Below are 10,705 nucleotides of genomic sequence, written 5' to 3'. Positions count from 1 at the left end.
GATTCATAAATGTGAAAATAAGAAAAACCCTAAAGCTTTACTAAAATGGCTAAATCACAATAGCCAAGCAAACCTTACAACAAGCTCCCTCACACTTGAAATCATTTGCAAGAGTTGACTTGTCAAGTCAAAGATTTTTTCCACTTAAATATTCAAATACTAATTGATATGAACAAAATCAAGTAATGAAAAAATTATCAATGGATGAAAAACCACTAACCAACTAAACTAGGGATTTGGCACCCTATGCCATATCACATAACACTAACACCAAGATGATCTTTCATACCAACGAGGTTCTTCATTGACTATTGACTAGTACAGGTCCTAAAATTCATTGCAGGGTGCGAACGGTCTCAAAGCCCACTTCGCGCAGTGTTGGTCACTGCAACCTGCTGCGGGTTAGCTACAGGGCCACGCATGGATAGCATCGATCCTAGCTGCACGGGATTCGAATATACAGTTTGTGGCATTCGTTTTGCACCGAGTGTGGGACACGAAGCAGCAGCTCGTCGAGGAGGACAAGTAGCTGTGCTGCACGTCGGGTTCGAGAGGCGTCCATTGCTACTTTATTCAGACGTGGCGAAATATTGATGTTTCTAGAGACGATACGCAGCAGGGATACTCTCACGCAATGTAACGGATACACGATATAAAGACCGGTTGGCATCTCTGTAAACAAGTATCATCTGCTACTACTTGTCAGAAAGCAATTTTTTCTTGTTTGCCTTTTCTTTCCTTGGGCATGGACCCATTTCTTTACATAGTCCTGATGTTCGTGGGTCCACCCTTACTGTATTATCCAAGATTTCGAGCGAAAATATTATCGTTCTGGAGGAGATGGCGAGGGTTTGTTTGATGGTCCGGTCATGCTGTGAACCGCTGGTAGATTTCTGTCTAAGTGATCGATACCTTTTCGCTCTATCTGTTAGCACATTTCGACTTTGTCATGCATGTGAATTGCTGTTCCTTTTGGGTAAATGTAAAGACAGTTTCCTCTAATCTTTTATCCTACAGTAGATATCCATCACGGAGATATTTTGGAGTTAATGCTTTTTCTTGTATATCAGCTTATCAGTGCATGAAATTTGTGCAGGAGTAAGGAAATGCTTTTGAAACTGCTGGCTTCCAAGCATTTTGATGCCGCGTTCACACGCACCGATGCAGAGGTAGGACGTGAAGTTCCCTCTTCTTCGTATTGAAAGAAGCGTGCTAGCATCTTTGATCATGCGCTCGTAATGCAAAGATTGTAAACACTGCGAAAATGTCATCGTAGATGTTATCGATACAAGTAGCTTCTTCATCATCAGCATATGGATTTTGAGCCTGGTTCAGTTGGTATCAGCCTAACAATGCTCGACAGTTGTACCGGATATTTTGCAGAATCGTTCATTCTTCGATACCAAGGTTGGCTTCGAAGGTTCTGGTGTGTCATTTGTATAACTCTGCCTCTTTATCTCTCACCGAGCGGGCATTTTTGTGTACAATTTCGACTGATAGCAGTCACAATGAGTGGGTTTTCTGCATTTCATGATAAAATTGTCCTGATTCTTGACTGGACGCATTAGAAGCGTGACTGTCGTAAATATGGACATAAATTAAGGCCACTTGAAGCCATGAGACACTTTAGATGGGCATATCACAAGTCTGTGTCCGTGACGGATTCTCATATACATAATTATATCTGTCAATTCAGTTCTTAGAATTAAAGCAATTGATGCCTAAAGGAGAATATAACCTTTTCGTCTGCAGGGTGTGATATATCACTGAATTGCACATGAGTTCAGATTGAAGATTGAACCATTATTATATTTGGACAGCCTTGCAGCGTTAATATTATGTCTTATAGTGCTTTTTTGTGTTACAGATCGTAAGTCATGTATTCAGTTGCATGGTCTTTCCAGCGATTTCCCTGTGAAACTTTTTTGTGGCTCCCAATTGGAAAAAAAATGTATTATCCCTAAGTACATTTATGTTTCGAGTTCGCGGGGATGGAAGTGTTAAGAATACAGGCTGTTTGAATCAAGTATAGGTATGAGCATTATTCTTCATGACTGATTCGTAAATTTGTGTATCACTTGAACAATTTTTGAAGTTCAAGGGACGTTGATATCTTGTACTGTTGAATTTTTGGTCTCTTATCCCTTAGGAGCTGTGGACGATAATGATGAGAAGAAAGTATCCGCTGAGTTCGGTCTGCAGTGTGCAGATTCTGACTTCGAGAGAGCAAAGCGATGCCCAACATGTCCCAACGAGTGTCCATCAGACTCATTGGATTAGCACGAACACCTACACTCAAGGTGTGTCAAGACCAATCCACTTCATCCACATTCACTTGAAGAGAGGGTGATTGACAACTAGGGGCGAGCGCATGATCTTCAGAACAGGCTAGAGGCTATCTTTTCGCTCCTTGTGCATGTAGAAGGATGTTTCCAGTGTAAAAATTTAGATTTTCTCACTGTGATAAATGTCGAAGGCGTAGCAACATTATCAAAGTGAAGACAACCACTGAGTTCCAGTCTGCAATTGATTGTAATCACATTCATCATGAATTTTCAAATTTTGACTTGATTGACAGTGAAATTCATCGTACAATATGCAACTATGCGACTACCTGTATTTCTCCATATTTTGGTACTCTTGCTCTTGTTCCGTCTTCAGAATTCTGTGGTTTACAACCATAATTAACTGGGCCCCACGATATAGAATTCGTACACGATCTAGTTCTAGTATAGCAAATCTAGTGCTTGTATCGATGTGCATACCTTAGAGTTCTAACGTGGAGTTCGAAGGCATATGTGGATGAAACCATAGATTTTTTAAAGACGAGGATCGGAGGAGAAAATTCAATTGTAGTTCTTTTCTTCACCAAATAATTGTTCCTTCACATCTGTGATTCTCAAAAGTATATTGACTGGCAAGTTTTTGAAAGATCTTGGGTAATTGGCCGCTTCTGAAGTGGCCCGCCATTTTGTAGTGCATCATTTAAGTTTGCAGCGCTTAAGCTCTTTCTCGTAACGCTTCTTGTCTACCTCGGATCTTTTGATGTAGGGCTGCAGGATACATGTGCCAACATTGTTACTGGATGTTCATGCTAGGTTACCATGAGCAGGTCTTAAATCGTTCATGTGAGAGATTCTTTGTAACTTTTAATTACAGACATGTTGCAAACTGTTTGCATAGAAGTTCCTCATCCCTCTCTTTTCTCTATGATTCTCGTTGCAGTCTTTGCTTTTAGGACCTGATTTGCGGGAACGTGAACAAATGAATACGACTAACTCGAAATGGAAAGAGAGGAGAAAAAGATGCGGTTGAACCTTCTTGTCTTTCTCGTTCATTTGCTGCCATTGTGCACCCAATATTTTTCCGATTTCGGTGAAGGGAATGCTGGGATTGTCAGCAGTTACATTTGCGTGTTGATCTTTGCAGAAGAACATGTATGGGCCGATAGCACGCTTGGGGCGCCATGCACGCTCCTGCTTCCTCAATTTTCTGATTGCCCTCTTGGCTGATGAGATAGCCTTGCGGTTGTTCCGGGAGGCGGATCCCCGCCTCCCTACCGATGATCGTCCCTTAGCAATGGTCGCTGGCTTCCCACCACCTGTTGAATCTCGATCTGGAATGTGGCCTCCTCACCAGCCTCCCAATTCAGTATTTCCTCCAACACTGCAACTGTAATGAAGTAACAGGTTTCTGAGAAGATGCTTGGCAACAAAGCAATCCGATCACCAGCACCAGAAAAGGAGAAACACTTCAATGAGAATTTAAGCAGACGAGCATCAAAGTGAGCAAACTCTGATCTCACTGCGAAGCTCCAAGAGGCAGGGATAGAAAGCGGTGGCAGAGGGAGAAGAGATATTTAAAGTCGCGTTTTTACCCTGCGCTTTCACATCTAGGATATGCGCTGTTTGGGAGGAAATTCTAGCGAATAGAATAGATCGAGCGGACGCAAATAGCGTCTCGCCACAGCTCAAACCTCTACTTGTGGAACCGTTTGGAACACACACCAAATGGCTACAGGAAAGTTTTCAATGTCTACCTGGCAAGGCTTGATGATAAGACTTCGGGACTTCAACTTGAAGCAATTGTCATTTCCATCCGTCGAACATCTGTAGCGGTGTCGTTTTGTAAGAAGTTCGAGGATTCATTCCTGCCCTGCTATCAGCGAATTGATGCCACTAACGCAACAAGTTTTATGCATTCGTCAGTACTTTGAACTACCCCGTTGCGGGCTTCTTCTGCTGAATGTTGTCGCGCATCTTGGAGCGCACGGATCGTCAGGAGAACAACTTTTGGTAAGGAACACGGTCGTCAGGATGGTGAGAGGAGGGGTTGTGATGAGGCAGGCCATCTTTAACAAGTCGCTTCTCCAGTATCTTGCTTGTCCTCTCTCCAAAGAACCTCTTAGGTGAGTGCATCGCCTGGTTGCGGGATTTCTCGTCAGGTTAGGGTCGGATTCCTGCAACCCACAAAGCTAGCAACTTCTGCGTCGTAGGGTTTCTGGCGGTCGATCGGGAACTGGCTGTGTGCTGTGAGGTCACTCTCTGGTCAAGTGCTATCCGATTGTGCACAAGCTATTTGATAATTTAACACTGGAAGTGTCTAACAATCTGGTAAATTTTAGGGACATTTCCCGCATGCGGTGATTTTGTTACGATGCTGACAAATGCAGGTACTGTGAGAAGACGAATGAGCTTGTGAGTGACGCAATTGGCGTAGCTTACCCGGTAAGTGGTCTTACATTCCCGGTCTCATTCACGTAAACTCAATCCGTCACACGACATTGAACGGTTCATAACAGTCAAAACACATGTGCTAATCATTTTTTGCCATGAGTGTGGAGAATTTTCTCATGCATTTTATGTCGTCAAGTGCACAGATCATGAATGGGATTCCGTGCCTGATACCCACGCAAGGACGCATCCTTGACAACTCAAAAGAGGAGCAGAGCTCAACGAAGTTATCTTCAAGTAACAAATGACGTGAGAATAGTTATCTCGACTTCTTTTGTGTAGCAATCAAGGATTCTGTCTGTATTTCGTGATCAGATCAAATTGTATTAGGTCATTTTAGTGATATGAAGTACTACCTCACTTTCACTTACATGTGATGATGAATTCCTTGACTTTTCAATCCTACTTACACTTACATTTCTGTCATAGTCTCTGGAATTGTACTTAATTATTAGTGAACTTAAGTTGTCTCTGAACTTGTTAATACCTGCGCGGATTTTCTTCGAAACTATCAAGTACACAGTTTGATCATATAATTAACTGAACAATTAAAACCCGATTGTCATATGATTTGAGTCTATGAACTTTCAGGCTTCAAAGAACAGCAAACGACTCCATAAACGTCAGTGAACAAAGCTTCTTCAGTCCAGTTAGTCGCCCTCACATCACACTTGGATACGAACTTAACAAGGCAAGCATCAGATTAAACGCTCCAACGAAGATTGAAGGTGACTAAACTCTAGATAAAAGAGTGATCGAATACGACATGCAGTGCAGTTGAGAGACAGCTACGAGTATCACACTTCAGAAAGTGCCTCCACGTAGGCAGCAATACAGTCATAAAATTCGGTACAATACTACAATCTCTAGGTCCCGTCATTAGGACCTTATAAGAGCACAACAAGAATGATCTGCATCCAGGAATCCAAGAATCTGCAGTCTTGAGCTAACATCCCAGATCTTCAGCGATCTAAAACATTGTGCTAAGCTATACAAGCCCTAAGATAATGCGATCGGGTCTCCTGGCGAAGGATGATCATACAGGATGCCTTTCAGCTCCCCAAGGAATGGATTAGGCAGGAAGTTTAAAAAGCTGTACAATGCAGCTCTTAATATAAAACCTTCCTGGAAATTATCCTGTAGCAGCGAATAAATGCAAATCGACCAAGTAATCAGTTGTCACCCAGTAGAGTAGATAGAACAAGCTGTTGTGCAAACATAGCACGCAGATTAGCATGCTTTCGCTTCTCATCCCGCTCTTCCGCAGTAAGCAAATTATCGACACTGCTTCAGCCAAGAGCACATGGCGTCAGGCCAAAACCATGCAACTCATGCAGGTAAGCGACCATGTGGCAAATCAAGTGAAATAGGCCAAAAGAACAGGATGGTCATCACGCTCCAGTTATAATTTTTCACAAATTGAAATACAAACACTGATAACAACATACAAGAGACAGTAGATGGTAGAACATAATAGAGCAAAAAATTGCCTGGTCTTAGGCTGTTGACTCAGAGAAGATGACTTTACTGGTTGCTCCACGACCACCACTGCAGGTTTGGGGGGATCTTCGGTCTCGGTTACAGAAATATTATATACCAGAGACGAAAGGAGTACATCGGTAGCACTTGACGGGGCAGATGACCGAGATGTTCCACCTAGAAGCGCCTGCAAGTGCGCTTCGCGAATCTCCTTTCCAAAAAGTGAAAGAGCAGCATTTGATGGGATTCCAGCTCTCCTGAATCTCCTTCGACGTTGCATGTGAGGTTTCGTTAAGGAAAAATGTCCTTTCTAGAATCCAAAAGGCACTGTGGTGGACTATCACACCTCATCAACAATTCTGAACAGCGAAAAAGAAGCAATTGCAGACTTTCGAACAATACTCTTGTCGACCAATAACATCAATTGAGTAATGGGAGCTTAAATGGCAATTTAAGGATATCTTAAACAACTGGCTATGCTGCAACGAAATGTGGCCCACCATGTCCTTCGCAATCTTTGCAGAGCATACTGGACACATCTGCTTCCCAGAATGAGCGTAGTCATCAGCACACCAACATTATATTGATTCAAACATTTCTAGTTGGTGTATTGAAATGAAATACTATATCTTTTAAAGACTGGAAACAACCAAGTATGATTCAGACTAATACTCGTCCCTACACGCTCTTTGTATTACGCCCAAACACGAACATCAGGCAATCGAGACATCTCTAAAGTGAAAAAAGAGTAACAACAAATTGTATGATACAGAAACCGTAAGAAGAATCGAGTAATGAACAGGTATACCATAACAATCAAATAGGAGGAAAACTTACACCAGCTCTAGATTCAAAACAATGTTCCTCCTCAAGATGTGAGCAGAGGGCAGCGATATCAAACTCTTCATAGCAGTAAGGGCACGAGAATTCAGCTCGCATGTCTTCATCACCGTCCACATCATCTAAGTTAACCTGACGATCTGCAAAGCAATGTAGCCATCCCTACTCGTAAGCAAATCTCTGAGTAAGCAAGATACAGTAACAGAATCATCGGTCCATAGTGTTCATCAAATTACTCAATAAAGTGATCATCAGCCCCTCTTCAAAGCGATGAATGAAGGTGTTAAGTCCAAAACTAAACAAATAAAAGAAAATAAAAAAAGGAAAAAGTGAAAACGAGGAAAGAAGATGACTGGGCTGACGAGTAATGGTCACATTGACATTGTCACCGAGTGTTCGATGTGAGTACCTCACTTAATCCAAGAAATACCAAATTGCACTTTCTTAAAGCCCACACGCCGTCTGTTGCGCAACGACATATTTTACAAACACCGAAAGGTACCAAGGTAAACAAACCTAAAATTGTTTGAGGTGGCTGAAATGTGTGATGGCGCTTCGAAGGAGACATCCGAGAAGCCCAAAACTCGCCGTCCATGCTGACTCCTCTTCTCTTCCACTACAACACCTAGCCCACGAAAGCACAAGATGTTGCAAACCTGAAACGCCTATCTATTTGCCACCTCCGCTAATTGGACTTCACAGCTTATCCTCCACCCACCACAACTCCTTCAATTTGCTACTTTTCCGAGCTCTCCTTCGTGGCGTGAGAACTCTAGCGCTCATACCATCTTCTACCACTTCACTTTATCACCTCAAACAGCCCACCGCAACCAGAGTTCTATTTCCAAGAACGGAAAAGCGATTCTCTCGGCAGTCGTCGACTCAAGATGACGCACCGGATAACCACGCCGAAATTACAAGTCGCTTTCCCTTTAGTGCATAAATCACCTATTGTAATATTTGCCCTACACAACAAGCTTCTCACATCCATCATTAAGAACATCACATTCCGTAAACTAGATTCGATTAAACTCAATTCCTCAATTCCAAAGACTAAGTACACAAAAGTTCCCACCACGCATGCAAGCCGTATCAGACAAATATTCTTCGCCTAGTCGGCATCGCTTCAAATTCATGGTGCAAAAAATTATGAAGAAAACACAGCATAGTTCCGGTCAAAACAACCCACCATACATGTCCACAACTGCAACCATTCCCAGTACCGCAGACTCTACTTTTAATCCTGGACCTCACATTTGAATAATTCCACGACATCTGTATAAACTAACGAACTCCTCAATGGTGAAATCCAACCAAAAATGACAGGCGCTCCCAACAAGTCAACGTGGACGACACTCCTGTGCAAATATTCTTCCCAAAACCCCCGATTAAGAAGTAAATTACAAAACCACCTGGTAAAGCCAACGTACTCTCTACAAGAGAACCAGATTGACTCCAATCAAGTGTGTACACATTTCCCTCCCAACGATTCTGCACTTCACTAAAACTGTGGATCTTAAGTAAAAAAAATTGCCACACTTCACTGGACCAAAACAATACGCAAAAGCAATCGAAAAGAGAACATCCCCAGAAAACACCCGAAAAAACCAAACGAACACTGGCATTCTCCTCATATGCCCAGATGACCTGCGCTGCACTCTCCAACATACTACGAATTCCTGAAGGAACAAACATCCGCGTGCACACAAAAACCGCACAAACCGACCAAATGTCCCCGAAACCCTACTCTCTCAAAAACGCGAAACGCACGAAGGAGACCAACGATCCCAAGTTCAAGCTCAATCACCTCCCACCACCACTGCGATCACCCAAGCCACCCGCGAGACCGATCACATACAATCACAAATCCCCGTCCACGACCACCAACACATATCACCCAGACTCAATCCCGACTCGCGACCACCAACCGGCCTAATCACAGACCGACCCCAGGGCTCCATGTACCTCAACAATCACTGCCACCACTCAATCCCCCGTCGTCTCCCTGCTGCCCTCGTTTCTCAATTGCGACCCCAAACAACCGCGCCACAGTTAGATTGTCAACAGTGCAACCTCGCGGGGACCAATTTGGATGCGCCTGCGATACAGACAAGACCAAATTGCGACAAACGAAATGGCCGCGTGCACCTGTGAAACCCTGGATTGCTCGCCGTCCACGTCCGACTCAGTTCCACGACGACGAGTCCTCAGGGCACGTTGCGAGGTGCAGCTAAGGGTGGGAGGAGGAGAGCATGGAATCGGTGCGTTAGAGAGAGTTTTAATTTGTTTGAGAGAATAAAGGTCATTCAATTGTGGTCTTGGGTTCCGCGAATGCAAATGCGATCTCGGGTGGGGACCAATTTGATTGACGTCTTCAACCACGAAAAATCGCTTCATTCGAAAATTTGAATCGGTCTGGGCCTCCTCGCTCAAAAAAAATAATAGCCCCTCGGCACTTCGCTCGCTTCACCACGCTTCAAGCAGCTTCCTAGAAAGCACCTTCCGTAGTTTGTCCGTATCCTGAACTTCGTCTTTTATACTGTCGCTCTAACTCCCACTTGGGGAACGCCCAATCAGGGGTGATGGGAACGTCGTTCCTCACGGTTCCCCGTGGTGGACAAGTAGCAGTGGTGGCCCTTTCTGGCTGATGTGGAACATTAAAACCGGGGCCGGGGTTCCCAGTGCCGGCAAGGCCATGGCAGGACACGGATCTCCAGGACGAACGAATGAATTAAATGATTACCGTGGTGGATGAGGATGGCTTCGTCGCCTGGTTGTCGTCGTCAGGAGATGGAGACCACCCAACTCTCCCAAGCTCCAATGTGTGACGCATGCTGTGACGTGTCTGCGTGTCCACGTCATCGAGTGTGAGAAGAGCCCCTCTCCACGTCCGGATGGATGGATGAATAAACGGAATGAATATACACGTGGATGAGAAAACCAATAGTAGTTGCTCCACTGATATAGAAGCACTCATGTTGCTGATGTGGAAGCTCTCATATTGCTGATGTGGAATCAGTCTCCTCTGCAGCGAGGGCCAAGAGTTGGCTCTAGCTCACTTAATATTAGTTCATCAGGCCTGCAGAGTTTACACTTGGTTCCAGAAAAGAACAAAGTTTGTTGTCATTGTGTTCTTTCCATAGCAAAATAATTCAACACCAACTGGTGCAAACCATAGAAGCTAGAAACCCTGAAACCTAAAATCTTGAAAGTAGGTAAATACTTGGTGTAGTGTGTGCATGAAAATGGTAGTTCTATTTACCAGTTTGGAAGTAATTTGCAAATTCTGATTCCAAAAATTGTTCATGACATCAGGTATTTGATTATTACTACTAGTGTAAATATATTTTGATTGTTGTACAGAATACACACACCTTGAATAAATTTCTTTTAGTATAAATTCATACCTTTCAACTAACTAGGCTAAACATTAGTGTTTTTGTTTAAGTTATTCAACATGATGAATAAAAATAGTATTTATTAAAATATATATATATATATATATATATATATATGTATATAATCAAATAATCAAGACCTATAAAACCATATTAAACTTCTATAGAATTTTTAAAGAATATTGGAAATAACATAAATAAGGGACCTAAATAAGATGTTTCAATTGTACCAACATAAATTTTAAGGTAATCAAA

At 43.0% G+C, this 10,705-nt stretch overlaps 3 protein-coding genes and 1 long non-coding RNA gene across 24 annotated transcripts; 2 read left to right on the top strand and 2 right to left on the bottom strand.

Annotated features, from left to right (window-relative positions):
* Positions 1-302: 302 nt before the first annotated feature.
* On the top strand, positions 303-2,583 carry LOC149987864 (uncharacterized). 14 transcript variants are annotated; one of them, XR_016506394.1, is made up of 5 exons: positions 303-662; positions 1,097-1,169; positions 1,364-1,426; positions 1,868-2,032; positions 2,203-2,583. It is a non-coding gene; the product is annotated as an uncharacterized LOC149987864 (long non-coding RNA). The 14 variants fall into 14 exon arrangements; XR_016506386.1 differs by having other exon boundaries at positions 319-662; positions 1,384-1,426; XR_016506399.1 differs by having other exon boundaries at positions 344-682; positions 1,364-1,407.
* A 251-nt stretch (positions 2,584-2,834) lies between these two features.
* Positions 2,835-4,098, bottom strand: LOC112291839 (non-histone chromosomal protein 6). Its single transcript, XM_024539751.2, has 3 exons — positions 4,077-4,098; positions 3,318-3,631; positions 2,835-3,053 (listed from the first exon to the last, which is right to left on the bottom strand). The coding sequence occupies exons 1-3, from the start codon at positions 4,096-4,098 to the stop codon at positions 2,982-2,984; spliced, it is 408 nt and encodes a 135-aa protein (XP_024395519.1). The 3' UTR covers positions 2,835-2,981.
* Positions 4,099-4,199: 101 nt separating this feature from the next.
* On the top strand, positions 4,200-5,887 carry LOC112291312 (uncharacterized). Of its 4 annotated transcripts, none has more exons than XR_012218898.2 (4): positions 4,200-4,408; positions 4,673-4,727; positions 4,873-4,982; positions 5,325-5,887. XR_012218898.2 is itself a non-coding variant. In XM_073538625.2 (4 exons), the coding sequence occupies exons 1-3, from the start codon at positions 4,317-4,319 to the stop codon at positions 4,979-4,981; spliced, it is 249 nt and encodes an 82-aa protein (XP_073394726.2). In that variant the 5' UTR covers positions 4,200-4,316; the 3' UTR covers position 4,982; positions 5,325-5,887. The 4 variants fall into 4 exon arrangements, 3 of the variants coding, with proteins under 3 accessions (XP_073394726.2, XP_073394727.1, XP_024394278.2); XM_073538625.2 differs by having other exon boundaries at positions 4,880-4,982; XM_073538626.2 differs by lacking the exon at positions 5,325-5,887 and having other exon boundaries at positions 4,200-4,295; positions 4,880-5,154.
* Positions 5,537-9,489, bottom strand: LOC112291311 (protein DEHYDRATION-INDUCED 19 homolog 4). Of its 5 annotated transcripts, none has more exons than XM_024538504.3 (6): positions 9,018-9,489; positions 7,569-8,017; positions 7,050-7,192; positions 6,674-6,751; positions 6,224-6,492; positions 5,537-6,017 (listed from the first exon to the last, which is right to left on the bottom strand). In XM_024538504.3, the coding sequence occupies exons 2-6, from the start codon at positions 7,645-7,647 to the stop codon at positions 5,906-5,908; spliced, it is 681 nt and encodes a 226-aa protein (XP_024394272.1). In that variant the 5' UTR covers positions 7,648-8,017; positions 9,018-9,489; the 3' UTR covers positions 5,537-5,905. The 5 variants fall into 5 exon arrangements, with proteins under 5 accessions (XP_024394272.1, XP_024394273.1, XP_090112034.1 ...); XM_024538505.3 differs by having other exon boundaries at positions 7,569-8,029; positions 9,018-9,453; XM_090255908.1 differs by having other exon boundaries at positions 9,201-9,340.
* Between the last annotated feature and the right edge of the window lie 1,216 nt (positions 9,490-10,705).

Source organism: Physcomitrium patens, chromosome 14 (genome assembly GCF_059467195.1).
Source record: "Physcomitrium patens ecotype Gransden chromosome 14, ASM5946719v1, whole genome shotgun sequence".
Classification (NCBI taxonomy): domain Eukaryota; kingdom Viridiplantae; phylum Streptophyta; class Bryopsida; order Funariales; family Funariaceae; genus Physcomitrium; species Physcomitrium patens.
Note: the sequence above shows the minus strand (reverse complement) of the source record. Positions and strands in the feature narration are given on the sequence as shown.